Source organism: Rattus norvegicus, chromosome 15 (genome assembly GCF_021556685.1).
Source record: "Rattus norvegicus strain SHRSP/BbbUtx chromosome 15, alternate assembly SHRSP_T2T, whole genome shotgun sequence".
NCBI lineage: Eukaryota > Metazoa > Chordata > Mammalia > Rodentia > Muridae > Rattus > Rattus norvegicus.
The window spans coordinates 82,406,917-82,422,624 of record NC_141548.1 but is presented as its reverse complement, the minus strand read 5'-3'; the positions used below and the strand labels follow the sequence as shown (position 1 = coordinate 82,422,624).

Below are 15,708 nucleotides of genomic sequence, written 5' to 3'. Positions count from 1 at the left end.
GCATTAAACTCCAGTATCACAGTAGGTAGGAACAGGTCAGACTGGGAGAAGAGTGGCGGGAGATGGGGAACGAAGTGTTTGCACCGTTTAATGTTGCCGCGGTGTTGGTTCTGATGTGTTTTCCTATTATAGGCTGCATAAGATAAAAGCATTCACATATCATATGTGCTGTCTCTACCCTCAGCAAAGACCTGAGCTCACCACCACTCCAAAGGCTTTTAACCAGACTCTTAGATTTATTTCTTGTACTCTGTGTGACTATAAGTCTTGGCTGCACCTACATTGAACATAATAAATAAAAATGGCGAAGGAGAGTAAGTGAAAGGTATATTTTTCCACCCTTATTTTTATGACCTGTGCTCTCTAAAACATTTCCTCAATAGATTTTTTCGCTTTTCCCAATAGGCACAAGAAATTATAGCGCTTCACTTTTTGTAGGCTTTCTTACAATAAGGAGATATATATATATTTTGAATTACCAGCCTACTCAAGTTCAATTCTTATTATTTTGTTTGAAGCTAGTGCACAGATGAGGAAAGTGACTTTTAGCTGTGGGGACACTAAGGGCAAAAGATGGTGTTAGAAGAGATGTCAACATTATTATCAAAGGAACTACTTGATTCACCAAACCAGGGAATTTCTGGATGGGAGGAAGTGGGTTACACAGGCTATTGTCCTTGAAGTTATTACTTTATAAGAGTATCTTAACTGCTTGTGAAGTAACGACCATTAGTAACAAGGGAGTGATAAATTGCTGTCAGTCTATTTGAAGAAGTTAGCGAAGTATGTAACAAATTTTATAAATGCATTTGTTAAAATTATTTAAACAACAACTTTCGTTGACTGTGTTGTTTGTGAGTTGCATATTTTATCTCTAAAACACACATTGCATAAGGAAATAGAGATGTTTGCGGATCCACCCCTTAAAGATTCAGTTTAGAAGGGGTAGCACCTTGCATTAAATCCTATTTTTAAAATACTTCAAAGCCATTTTCCTCATTGCTTGACTGACTAAGCTTGGAGTATTTAATGAATTTGTCAATGTTAATATCCCAAGTCTATTTCCTGAAACGAGGTGCTGTTTGACTGAATATGAAATACTGTGATTTACAGATCTCTTTTAATTTCGGTTAAGGTTTAAAATTTATAAGGTACGGAGATATGCATCTGGAGCAGCAAGTGCGTGTATACATGTATGAACCGTATGATGCAATCCCACATGGCTAATATTGACATTAGAGTGTGACATTCTGTGCTGCACTTTCTCCTATGTGATGCATGAGAATAATAGCCCCAAGCTGTAGGTTAACATTTCTAGGTGTAGGGACATTTTGTCAAAGTGTGGTTCACTGAGTTTCAGATACCGACATCTGTGTCATTTTTAGACATATCTGGTCCCTGCCTGGAGCTCTTTGGAGGAGGAAAATGGATACAAAGACCTACATTATAACACAGACACGCCTGTTGTGTCTTGCCTCATCCTGATAGTGGTTATTTTCCAAAAAGACCACAAGGGGATAAAAAACCCACAAAGACACAGCCAACATTTAATGTTACTTTCACAATAATATTTATTTTTCTTAGATTAATGAGTTCAATAAAGTCTTGAGCGGTGGCCAAGAGCTAATCATCATTAGAGTGTTAGACTTTCAGAATCGCCCGAGCTCTTGTAGCAGATGTTTAGAAATGCTTTCTTCCGATTGGAAAATGCATCTGCAAACACATGGGCTTGGATATGAAGACGAGCTAGCTTCCTAGGAACTGACATCTTCCAGCTCTGATTTCAAGGTCATTTCTAGACGTGTGTCCTTCTTTTCTTATTCGTTAAATTTATCAAAGTGTATGAGACTTCATCTGCTGTCCAGAGATCCTGGGCGTCACACTGTACAGGAGCACATCAAGTCCAACTTTTCATGGGACATTATCATCTAACAAATGTGTGGTGGTTGCTGCTGTACCCTTTGCTGGCATTATTGTGTGCATTCTGCAGTAATCAAGGCAGTATAACCTCCAGTAATGTGTTTTATTGTCTCATTATCCACCTTGAAACCAGTACAACTATTAGCAGTTCTATTTCTTTTTTCTTTCTTGGCCAACTGTGATCATTTTTAATGCAAATCACCATCATAACAAGCCTTTGGTATTTAAAAGCAAACCCCATTTCAATAATACCTTAAAACAAGTTTTGGCTGTCTAATATCGTCAGGTCTGATATCAATGGAAGGTTGTACCTTTTTCCACTTGTAAATCGAAGCGAGCCACAGAATTTACTTTCCCACTCTGCGATCTGCATTATAAGCACTGGAAATGCAGTGGTTCTTAGCAGAAGCAAGAGAACACTGTTGTATATTCCAGGTATTAGATAAAACCTTATTCTAAAAAAGATACAAGAAAAATATGCCTCAGTTGTGTATCTGAACTGTTAGTCGTAAGTGTCCAATCACTCAGTTTCCTTAGAGGGGCCTTTCATATTTGGAAATTCCATAATGCAGTACTCACCAAGTTCCAGGACATGCTAGATTATACTTATACTGGGACTTCGTATTGTCCTTTCTTTAAGCATGTACATATTAATGTAAAGACCCTCACATACATAAAGCCATATGTTTGACATGTATATATGACCGTACAAAAATGGTTTAAAGAAACTGTCACAATTCATAAACTAGAGAGTTAGGTGACTTATTATAAACGTCTTAAATCTTAGGCCTTGTACTGTGCCATTTAAGTGAGAATAGGAAAGCTTGGTAGTGGTTCACACCTGGAATCCAAGTGCTGGTTGTGGAAGCAAAGAGAGCAAGAGTTCAGGGCTACCCTAAACTGCAGGAGCTCCCAATTGCTCTGTGCTAAATGAGGTTCTGCCGAAAGCTAAATGATCTTTATGTCTGTTACTGAAGGAAATATGAACACTACGGTACCGGCTTGTTTTGGTTGTTGACGGATTCATTTCTCTAAACTAAACAGAATTTGAAACGGAGACTCAGAAGTCTTTAGTTTCCTTTCCTTCCCCTGAGATAGGCGCTGGCTCTATAATCCTAGCTACCTGGTTAGTACTTTCTCTGTAGCCCAGGCTAGTCTCAAGCTTGTAACAGTACCCTTGCTTAGCCTTGTGAATGCTGGGATTTCCGGCATGCACCCCAATCCCTGGCTTCATTTCATTTCTTTTTTCCCCCTTAACTTTTGCATCTAATCGTCACATTCTTTTCCATTCCCTTCAATTAGTATTGCCACTGTTACACATTCCTTTTTAAAATACGTACACAGTTTACAATAGTACCCACAGCAAGCCCACGCTGAAATGATAAATCACACCTAAGTACACAAAGACACAAGTCTGTAAGAAGCCAAGCAGACACACAAATGTGGTGTCCAGAGAAAGAAGCCACAAAGTCTGGAGGTGGATGGCAGTGATCGTGATGTCAGAAGAAATCTGCGTCTGACAAAAGCGTTAGTTGACAATATCTACATCGACGAAAGCAATGTGAAGGGTACAAACCACTGAGCTATGAGAGAGCACAGTGCATCCTTAGTGGGAAAGTACAGTATACAGAAGGATAAGTCGATATGATCAGATGAAGGACACAGAAGTTGATGTGACGCATATTCACAGATGTGGGTTTTATAAGCCCATGCTTGTTTGTCACATAGACTTGTTTGGCTACGTTTTCTTGCTTGCTTGCTCACTTGCTTGTTTTCTTTGGTGTATTTTATCCACTTCAGTGTGAACTTGCTGTGGTACTGTTTGTACACTATGCGTGTGGGTAGGACCGGAATATATTTTAATGAAACTACGAATGGAAAGAAGCGAGGTGGTTTACATGTACTGCAGTCTCCAGGAGAATACAGTTGCAGAACGCTACAGAAGGTAGCAGCTAACGTGACAGCTTTGCTGTCTGTCTGGGAAGGGATGGATGCAGTGAGGTGGTGGAGACAGAAGCCTCAGAGGACCATTTGTGGAAACCGCCTGAGAACATCTGAACACCTGGTCAGCAGTGCCTTCAATAAAACAAATGGATTTTAAGGCTGAGAGAAAAAGTGGATCTAGACTATTTCTGAAGTTCTTGTTTGGGAAATGACAACCTGTTGGACATGTTGAATGGAAAAATACTTAGATCGAATGATCACATTGAGAACTTTGGCCAGGAAGCAGCAATGCATAGAAAAGGAGACAAAGTGAGGAAAAAAAGAAAACCAGACAGGAATGGAAGGATTAGAAAAAATACCAATATCCACTCTCAGACAAGAACAGATGACATTGCAGAACTCAAGAGAGATATCTCGAAATCTGTGAAAGTGTGTCTGCGTGTGACAGGCTACCATAAATCCAAAGGCTGACAACAGAGAAGAGAAATTGTCAAGCAGGAGGCATGAGGAACACCTCGTAAGATGCTCTCTGCAAGGGTTTAAGAACAGCCTAGACTTTCAGCAACAATTCATGCAGGAAGACAAAGGGGTGGGGTTTTTTTTTCCTTAAAATGAACTTCAATAAATATTAAATTAAAAATTTTCAGAAAAATGTAGCCTCTACTTATAACTCATACAAATTTGATGAACCTAGTAATGAAGAATATGCTTTCTCTTCTTCCTCCTATGACCTCGGACTTGAGATCATTCTTCCCACAGCTTCCCAAGAAACCAAGCAAACTAAATCTTCTGGCTGGAATGGCTTTAGACATTAGACTGATGTTTTAATCAGATGACCTTAATCTTTTATGTGGCTACAGCATGTACACATATCCCTGGGAATATAAGTGGGCTCAGCCGCTTTGGAGAAAAATTTGGCAGTGTACATGAATTAAACTACGTCTGAATTTTTCAGATATATACTGGGAAGCAGCTTGTGACAGTCTTGCTAACAGTGAATATTTTGAAAACCTGATTTTCATTACTAGAATAGATAAATGATAGAGATCCATTCAAAACATTGCCAATTTTTTTATTGCGAAAGAGTACAGTCTGTTAGACTGCAAGAGAGTGGACCAACAAAATGAAAAAGTGTAAATAAATCTCACATGCCATGTTGAGCTAAATAAAGCAAATTAGAATATGATATTGTCATATACCCTTCAACAGAGGAATGGATACAGAAAATGCGGTCCATCTACACAATGGAGTGCTACTCAGTTATCAAAAACAATGACGTCATGAAGTTCTTAGGCAAATGGATGGAACTAGAAAATATTATCCTGAGTGAGGTAACCCAGTAACAAAAGAACACACGTGGTATGCACTCACTGATAGGTGGATATTAGGCCAAAAGCTGGGAATACCTAAGATACAATTCACAGACCACATGAAGCTTAAGCAAAAGGAAGACCAACATGTGGATGCTTCAGTTCTTCTTAGAAGTGGGGACAAAATGCTCATGGGAGGTAGAGGGTGGGAAGGACTTGGGAGGAAGAGAGGAAGGGGAAGGGAAAAAAAGAGGGCCAGATCAGGTATGAGAGGAGATGGGGATAATACACAGAGGGACAGGAATTTGAACAGAGGTGTGTAGCAATGGGTGATGAGGACGTGGGGATAGCCACCAGCAAGTTCCAGATGACAGGAAAGCAAGAGGCTCCCAGGATCCAACAGGAATAAGATTAACTGAAATGTCCAACAAAGAGAAGGGAGAACCTGTAGAGTCCATATCCAGAGCGTAGGCAAGACCCCCAGTTGGGGGATGGGTCCACCCACAGTCAAAATTGTAACCTAGAATTGCTCCTGTCTAAAGGAAATATAGGGACAAAGAGTGGAGCAGAGACTGAATCTATCCCATATGCGGCCTCCAAACCCAGTCACTATTGCTGATGCCAAGAAGTGCTTGCTCACAGGAGCCTGATATAGATGTCTCCTGAGAGGGTCTGTGAGAGCCTTATTGATACAAATGAAGATGCTTGCAGCCAACCATCAGATTGAGTACAGGGACCCCAATGGAGGAGTTAGAGAAAGGACTGAAGGAGCTAAAGGAGTTTGCAACCCCATAGGAAGAACAACAATAGCAACCAACCAGAGCTCCCAGGGACTAAACCACCAACCAAAGAATACACATGGAGGGACCCATGGCTCCAGCCACATATATAGCAGAGGATGGCATTGCCTGGCATCAGTGGGAGGAGAAGGCCTTGGTGTTCTGAAGGCTGAATGCCCCAGTGTAGGGGAATGCCAGGGTGGTGAAGTGGGAGTGGGGGAGTGGGAAGGAGAGCATCCTCATAGAAGTAAGGGAAGAGGAACGGGAGAGAGGGGAACCAGGAGAGAGGGGAACCGGGAGAGAGGGGAACCGGGAAAGGGGATACATTTGAAATGTAAATACTTAAAATATCCAATAAAAAATAAAGAATTCATCACACTTAGGGAAAAAATGACATACATGCTCTTTGTTTTGTACACATGAAAGATATGCAACCGTGTTTAAGGACTGGCACCCGTGTTAAATGTTTCACTGTGTATTGTTTGTGTATCAAGGTTAGATAAATGGATGTGAGAGCAATGGAAAAGAAATGCTATTTTCAGTTTGGATTCACTGTTTAACTGAATAAAGAGGCATCATGGAGATAGTACAGAATCAATACAGCCAGGGGGCCTTGGATGTGATGGGTTTACTACACAGAGCACAGAAAGCATATCTACACCCCTGACGGCAGGCAAAGCCCCTTGGATTATAATGAGACATCTAAGCTCTCAGATCTTTTCTGTTTAGCCTCAGGAACAGCCAGTGCTTAGCGCTGAGGTAACTTGGCAGCACTTGGTGTGAAAAACATAGCTGGATGATGTTAAGAATATAGAGTCAAATGTATCCCAAGGTCAGCCACATGTGAAACATAACTGGATGATGTTAAGAATATAGAGTCGTATGTATCCCGAAAGTCAGCCACATGTGAATGTCACTGTTCTTTATCAAGGAAAATTCTGTGTTTCTTCATCACTGCAGAAAACAAACAAGCAAACAAACAAAAAACAGAATCCAAGTTCTGTGCTTGTTTCCATCCAAATACAGCAGCACTCAATGTACCAGGCAATTGCCTGGGAGAGGCTAAGACCACATTTTCTCCTGTTATCCTGCCTTCTTCCAGAAAGAAAGAAAGAAAGAAAGAGAGAGAGAGAGAGAGAGAGAGAGAGAGAGGGAGGGAAGGAGGGAGGGAGGGAGGGAGGGAGGGAGGGAGGGAGGGAGGAAGGAAGGAAGGAAGGAAGGAAGAGAGAGAGAAAGAGAGAAAGAAAGAGAAAAATCTTCACACCAACTCAATGAGTTTTACTCAGAAACTAATGCAAATATAGAAGGAAAACCTGGTGTGTCCTTCTCTTGCCATGTGCTACTCTAGCCTAGCATAGGACATAATAGAGCAGTGTTCTCAGAGTGCTTGTTGATTGACCTGGCCAGTCCTGACGCGAACACAGTACAACCAGTCACATACACAGAAGTCTTTATAAGTCAGCTTTCTGTAGAAAAACCATTGAATGAAATGGAATTGGGCTTATTCGAATGGCTTACAGGCTGTGGTCTGGCTAGCCCAGCAGTGTCTGTCCCTGAGCAGGAAGACCAAGAATCCAGTATTTCTTCAGTCCATAGGGCTAGATATCCCAGAGGTCTTCAAGTGGACCTCAGAAACCTGAAGAAGTGGACTCTAATACTACTGAAGGAATGAATTTGCCATTGAAAGAACAAGCAGGCAAAAAGCAAGAGTTCCTTTTCTGTATGTCCTTTATATAGACTGTTCCTGGCAGGTGGGTCTTTCCATCTCAAGTGAAGGAAGAAAATACGTTTGTATCTGCACAAGCACATTATCAACAGAGTAGGATAAGCACTCCTGTTAAATTTATTCTTCATCGTGAAATTGTGAGACACTGTAGGGAAACTCATCAGCAAAGAGATAGAAGATACAAGGAACAGGTAATTAAAGCCTAAAGGCCAAGCCAGTGTTCTACAGGGGTTATGCAAAAAAAAAAAAAAAAAGGCTCTGGAAACTGTAAAGACAGATAAACCTAGGATCCAAGAATACAAATGCTTAGTAATCCATGACAAAATCAGCAAAACTGTCTCCAAAGAGCCTTTTTTTAAAAATGGAAAACCACATGAAGTTTTTGGCAGTTTCTCCTTAGATCATGGTACTAAACTGACCAAATTGAAAGAAGTAAACGAGAATAGATCAATAACATTTTATTCACAATACAAGTGGTAGCCCCCCCCCCATGCCTTAATTTGCCCATCCCTTGAGCCATAGGAGAGAGAAGGTTGTAAGAAGAAACACAGGAAGCCAGGCTGCAGTGCTGAGTGTCCCACACAGGACTACAGTGCTGTCATGGAGAACTGGACCCCGCACGGGGAACTTTACAGACATTATGAGATTACTTTTAAGGCAATCTTAGTGGAAGGTGTTATGCTAACAAGTATAGAGATGGGAATAGGGAAAATTAATAAAATTGCATATTATAGCTAGATAGTAGCCACATCTCAGGATGTAAGAAACTGGTGGGACTTTTAAGTCTTTGTGTGGGGATCCAGGCTCACACACAGCCCCTTGTCTGTAGAGGCAGAGACTCAGTAGAAATGAGTGAGAGGCGTGAATCCATAGGATCCTGGTGAGGAGACTGGGACCCCGGAGGGCAGGTTCTGATCTGGGAGCTGGCCATTATTGTGATCCAAGCTCTTTATTTCTGGGTGTTTCTCTTTTCATGTCCTGATGCACCAGAAAAGTGCATCTATTTGGGCAACTCAGAATTTGAAAGCAAAGGAATTCAGTTGTATAAAAGCAGCGTCAAGGCCACACTTCACAACACATGGATGTCCTGAGTATAGCTGGGTACACTGGGTAGCCAGCATGAACTAGTGACCAAAGGTGGAGTGGTCAGTGAAGTTTTTGAAGAGCATTAATATTGGCCCTGATGATTCCCAAGGGTGGGTCTCCACCTTGACACCCAGGCACACCAAGCTGGGATCCTTAGTAGAGACCATAGTTCAGTGCATGAATTCCACTCGGTACCTTCCAGTGACTTCCCTTCTTAGCCAGAACTATCTTCTGCCCAACAAACACTTCCCTCTTCTCTGGTCCATTTCTTTCTTTGTCCCTGTGTCAGCTCCAGCTATGTTTTGCCACTGATGGGAACCCTGGGCACATAGCTCACACAGCCAGCTCAGAGCCTTTGTGTCTGTTGTTTGCTGTCCTTGTGATGACCCTCACCCCCAAATGAAAACAAGCCAGCTCGTGTCCAAGCATCTTTTGACTCCTCCAGGTTCCCGTTCATATACAGTCATTTCCAGGATTGCTTTCCTCGCCTCCATTGCTTCTTTTCTCACTTGTATGTGATTTACTTACTATCCATCTTGTCACCGCTACTGTAATCGCTGCCAGTGTGAAGTTGGGTATTAGTCTACCTGAGTCACTGACCTTTCCCTAACCCTCAGAAGGGTGTCTGGTACCTGTGACTGTCCGGCAAAGCACCTCTTAACTCAGTACACAAATGGGTGTTTGTACCAGGAAAAGTAACAGCCTTGGTAAGTTTTCTTATGCCTGTTGTGCCTCTATTAAGTTTTGTCTAAACTGAAGGAAGTAAAATTTGCTTCAGTGTCATATTCTTGGAGATGGTGAGGGTTCAGAAATAGTGTTTCACACTGGGGTTGAAGAATCAGTTAAGTACTGCCACGGTTAACAGTGTGATAATTGACTGCTCACCACCAGGCTAGGGACCACTAACCAGGTTGCTTGTATTACTTACCTCCTTAACTGCCACAAGGCAATAGCAGATTGGGGAATTGAGGATGAATGACGTGAAATCAATTGCCTAAGGTAGACTGGTTGCAAGTGATGTGGCCAGAGGTCGCCTATTTTCTCAAGCCAGAGCTGAGTTTCCATGCTAGATCTCTACAAGTCATTTTTGGAATAACTACTGCTTAGACTATGTTAAGATAGGACCTGCTACCCCAAGAGATTGAACATTTCTAAAACATAATCCTCACAAGCCATTCACGTCCCTTTCTTGCCCTTCACTCTAACTTAAGAAGCAGCTCTCCTGGAAGCCAGCTTTTCCCTAACTTTTGTCCTTGACAAGGTGATGGAGTTTGTAGGACAAGCAGTGTAAGTGACTGAAAGAGAGAAAATACACCCAGTGGTATTGTGATCACTGCCCAGCCAGCTGCCTCATATGCTTGCCAGCTATGGGTGCCTTCTCTAGTCTCCTCCAATAGTTAGGAAGGGAATTCTGCATCTTCTCTGATATCTATTCTTTTGATGGGATGCTCACAAGGAAACCAAGCATATGCACAGTAGGAAAAAGCTTTACCGATGAACTCCACCCTTCTGACACTCATTTTTGCTGTCGTTTTAAGGACATGTTAGTCCTTATGTTTTAAGGTATGTTCAAAGATTGATTTATTATATACATTTAGTAAGGTCATTTATGGAAAATTTTATGAGCAAAGGCACAAATGGGCAGGTTATCTTCAACTGAAGTATATAATTTATTGATAGTGCTCAGGCTGTGAGAATAGGCGGTTGAAGGAACATGTACCCTGTGAAATGTGTCAGTGTCAGCCCATTGTTACACAGGAGAGAAAGAAGTTCAAGTGTGTTGAAAAGGGTATAGGGCTTTGGGTGACTGCATGCCTCAAAAGAGGCATGAAATGAACTTGCTGTCAAGAAGACAGCTGGGAAGAGAAGCTGTGGAATGTTTGATTTGGCAGTAGGGTCTACCCTGTGCCCAATAGAATGAGGGAATAGTTCCTGAGCGATGCTGAAGCTCTGAGATGGTGCTTCCCACAAGGAAACACCTGGAAATACATGAGAAGGTTTTTAATTGAAAAGCAGAAAGTACAGAGGATTGGGTGTAGTTTCAAGTTCCCCTCTGGCTTTTGTCTCTGAACACAAGATGGCCATTGACAAAAAGAAAGCATAGGACTGGGGATGCTTGCTGTTGTTCACCTCTAAATTAAGTAGATGAAAATGATAATGGTCTTATGTGGTCCTATTTCTGTGGGTCAATATTTGTAATGAGTTTAGACAGACTTTTCACACTGACCCCATCTGAGGAGCCTGGTACAGATGCAATCTTCTGCTGGTTGGAATATGAAAAGCTAATGAGACATGGCCAACTTGCCTGCTGAGACTGGTGGCCTAATAAGCGGGTTATCTCTTGTAAGTCTGTCCAAGCTCCTTTCCATGGTGCCTTGCTTCTCAGAATAGGATCCCAAGCAGCAGGGTCTTGTCAAGCGCCAGCTTGTATTGCATTTACTGATGTGCATTAGTTACAATCCATAGAGTCCAGCAGGTTCACTGTTAGAAGTGGCCATATAAGGGTGTGGAGCAGAACAATCTGTATATCACAAATAGTAATTGAAATTCAGTGTGCTCAACTTCAAGTGTTGGGAATTTTTTTCCTAGGATTTGTCCAGAATAAGTCTGACTCCATGGAACTGAGTTTCTCCAAACATCCCAATCCATTTCCCCAGGTTTCAAATGTGTAAAATCTTAAATATGAGGGTGTGTGTGTGCGTGCATGCACACGCGTATATGCATGTATATACTTATGGAAAGATTGGCTCTTATAATGTAATTTTTGCTGACCAGATTAGCCTTGAACTCAGAGATATACTTGTATTTCTACATCTTAAGTGCTAGAAAAAGATATATACTGCCATGCCAAAGATAAATTCTTTTCAACTATAGGTCATGTCTTGGTCTTTTAACTTAGAGAACTTTGTATATGTGTATATGTGAACTTGTAAAGGTGGAAGGAAGGAGAAAGAAAGGTTGGGAGTATAGGAGGTAATGTATGTTCTGGTTGCCCAAGACATTTGTGCATTGTCCTAAATGAGTGCCAAGAAAATTAGACCTTTCTACTGTGGGCTTAGATGTGCAAAGACTAATGGAGGTTAACTGGATGAGATGTCCCTATTCCACAGTTAATAAAAATAGAGTGGAATTATGCAAGTATGTAGATAAGCTAATCATCTGACCTAATCAGCAATGCAAATTTTAGGAAGCCTTTCTGATTATTTTCTCGGCTTGGCTCAGTGTATGAGTATGAAGAATTTCCCAGCATGGTGAAAGCAGATGTATTTCATAATATTTATTGAAAATATTGGAAAGAAGTCCTTAAGCACAATCCTCCTGAAAAGTACATCTAAACAGATAACTCATTTAGCATATTTTGTACTTAAGATTAGCTATAAATATCACACAATTTACATGATCTTGTAATATATCTCCACATTTTCTATTATGTTTCATACAGCTAGACTTGACCTTCAGCCTCTTACATAACCACTTCTAGCCTCCTCAAGCTGTATGATTGGGTTTGAGGACTCCAGGTTTGTGTGTGCGTGCGTGCGTGCGTGTGTGTGTGTGTGTGTGTGTGTGTGTGTGTGTGTGTGTGTGTGTCTTGTGTTTGTATATGTTTTTGAGGAAATTTCACTATGATTAAGAGTAGTCTCTGTTCTCTGGCTAGCTTATCCGTTGATACCTTAGCAAAGATCTCATTGTACATAATGTGTCAGCAACTTTCAGTGGTCTACTGTTGACATTACAGGTGCATATAGAAGCACACAATAGGAGTTGGAAGCCTAGATGGCTCTGCTATTAATTTTCTTCTGGCTTTGAATAGTTATAAACAGTCATTAAATGAATCACACTAGAACAGAATTACCCAAAAGGAAACAATCTATGAGTTCCTAGCCAAAATGCTTATATCTTCCATAAATCCTATGCCTTCCCAGGAGAGCCATGTGCTGCTAAACAATGTTTCTATCAACAACAGATAGCATATACAGTAGTAGTCCCACAAAATTGGATCTTATGTGCCTTGGTAACCATGTTAGTTTGCATAGCATATTCTATAGTGTATGCAAAGGATGGGCTCACTTAACAGCACTTGAACTAGACTCTGTTCCACTAAGTGACATGTGGCAGATATTGTTTGTAATGTAAATTTCATTGAGCCAGCTTATTGAATAGAGCCAAATGAATCTTCATAATTAGATTAGATTAACTGAATAGTCAAGTTGTGTGTTATTAGATCAAGATAGAGCCCCATGCTTCACACTCAAATTCTCCACCATCCCCCTTTTGTTGCATCTTTTCTCCTGACCAGATGCAAAAGTACTTTGTTGTCGTCTCTGTTCATGTGTTTGGTACTGCACTATATTCTGATTGGTCACTGTTCTGGGTCCAGTGCTGTATGTTCTGCTTGGTTATTGCTGTAAACCATGGCATCTGGGCAAGTGAACATCCTTCGCTTGAACTCACAGGACAGTGAATTACTTTATTTGAAGACAAGGTTAGGGAATATAGGTGATCCAATGTGTATCTGTGTTTCACTGTCAGTGACTTTGAAACTAGGACATTTTTATTCAGCTGAACGCCATATCATGGAACACCCCCTTTGTCTAAAATCTTAACTCTCTGGGTAAAATTTTAAACCTTTGCACAGTTGACCTTTTAGACTGATAAACTTTTTATTATGGATGACTGACTCTCAGTAGTACTGCAGGATATTTAACAATGTCCTTGACTTCTTATCTACAGTATGACCATAACATTCTTATGTACCAAATAGTACTCCACCTCTCAAGTCTTGACAAAGTGTCCAGAATCTCTGGGAGGAGAGCAATGAAGAATTTATCCACATTAAAAGACTGTGATTGTAGAGTATTTGGTTGAACTTCTATAATATTTACCCAGAAATCCCATTTCACAAAGAACATTTGTACTTCCATGAACACAGAAGCAAAAGGTGTGTGAGCCACACTAGCATTCTCCAAACGCAGCAAATACCAGATCCTTCAGATGGGTTCGTTTTTGTAGCCACATTGGAAATACTGTGTACAACCACGAATTGCCTTTTCCTGGCTGAAACATGGTAAAATATCAGCATTTCCTTGGTAGTCCATGATGCACAGGTAAAGGATAAATTATTTGAAAAAATAAAAGGTATCTTTTTGCTCAATTGTATCCAAATGTCATGCTAACCATAATTTTAAATACGTTTCTACCCAACTGCAATGGAAATCTTGATTTGAAATTTGGTCGTACCCAAATGTCATTGTAACCCTGATATGAAGTACATTTTGCGTTCCTCTGAAAGCGGTGGTGATTTTGGGAAGCCTTTCTTAGGTACCTTTGTGCAGTAATGATTCCAATTAGAGCTGAGTGGCTTCTAGTCATGTATTTTAACCCTCAAGTGAGGGCATTTTTCATTGAGAAGAGGTACGTGTTTTCTGAGAGAGGAGAGGACGGGAGGCAATTTTGGGCAATGATTGTTAAAGCTACTCATAGAGGGGAGGAAAGGGTAGAAAACTCTAATTTTAAACAGTTGCCTTACACTAAATTCCTCACTGAAATGCTCCCATGGCCCCAGTCCAAGGGTCAGAACATCAGCTTGTCACTTTGAGAAGTTCATGGTCGGAGCAGAATCAGATTTGGAAATGTCTTTTTAAAAGCCACAGTCAGGATAGAGGTGGGAGCACACTTTCCAACACACATAAGCAGATAGGAGAAATGTGTGACGTTCTCAGCTCTGCCGCTTTACATAGTCACGTTCCCGCCCCTCTGGAAACAGTGATAAACTGTGAGGTACCCATTTACTAAAAAAGAAGAAAAAAGAAAAAGCCTGAAACTTTATTTTAGTCATATCAACTTCATTCTTTTTTTAACCTCTTAAGAGAACATGAAGCAAACAATACCTCCTCTACCTCATGCTCGCTCTCGTCCAGGGAGAGCGCTAATGAAAAGCGACATGACCAGAAGTGTGGCAGCAGAAGAAAGCAGAAAGTGAAGGCAGCAGGTGAAATGCTTGCTCAAAGCCACACAAATAGCTGTGACCGCACTGAGTTGACAGTATCAAAATTTACTGGTATTGATGGTTTCTTTTCTAGGAGCTTATCTGGAACTCTTGCAATCTACCCTGGGTATTACGTACAAAAGAAAGGTGTTTGTGAGTGCTCAGTACACAAAACACTAATTCCTGTAGTGTCTGGGGGAAATGTCTACCTGGGGGAAATGCACAAGAAACTTATTCAGTGCTCAACAATGGTCCAGCAAGAAGTTCAGTTCTGCACGCTAATTGTAATTTATTATATATGCCTTTTCTTCCCAGCACAAATGGAGCCCCGAGGCCTGTCTCCCAGACAGAGTAAAAGTGACAGTGATGATGATGACCTGCCAAATGTGACCTTAGATAGCGTTAATGAAACTGGATCCACGGCCCTTTCCATAGCCAGAGCAGTACAAGAGTAAGTACCACATTCTCAGGACGGAACAAGCATCGCGAGGTGATTGGTCAATGGATGATGAAAGCGAAGCATCTCTGGTTCCTCAGGCATGTGGGTTTAGCTCTGAACTGGCGCACATGACTGTGTCTGTCCACTTGGCCTGCATGCCTCAGGAGCAGTTTAGGGTGAAGAATGAAATGTCTCAAAAGAGTGGGGAGGTTCTGTTCTGCTGGATATCACCTCTCTGCATCTTTTCCAACACCCCTTGCACCCTTCCTTTCTGGAAAAGGAAACTTTTTTCTTCAAGAAAAAAAAAATACCTGTGTCTAATTATCACCATAATCACGTGTCTACAAATGTAGTAGCAATAGAATGGTACAAATGTCCTTAATTTGGTTTTTATTATGATTTTTAAAACAATTTTTAAAAATTTTAAGTTTGAATTATTTGTGTGTATGATCATGATTGTGGTACTTGTAGAGGACAGAAGAGGTCATCAGATCCCCTGGAGGGGGAATGAGAGAAAG

At 41.1% G+C, this 15,708-nt stretch overlaps 1 protein-coding gene across 14 annotated transcripts in view; it reads left to right on the top strand.

Annotated features, from left to right (window-relative positions):
* Window positions 1-15,708, top strand: part of Klf12 (KLF transcription factor 12) — a 425,271-nt gene that overhangs the window by 280,928 nt on the left and 128,635 nt on the right. For all 14 annotated transcript variants that reach the window (XR_015638054.1, XM_087585860.1, XM_087585854.1 and 11 more), the window contains 1 exon segment: window positions 15,067-15,202. Coding sequence is in view for 13 of the 14 variants with exons in the window: in XM_087585860.1 (XP_087441986.1) it covers window positions 15,067-15,202 (136 nt within the window). In the remaining variant the exon portion in view is untranslated.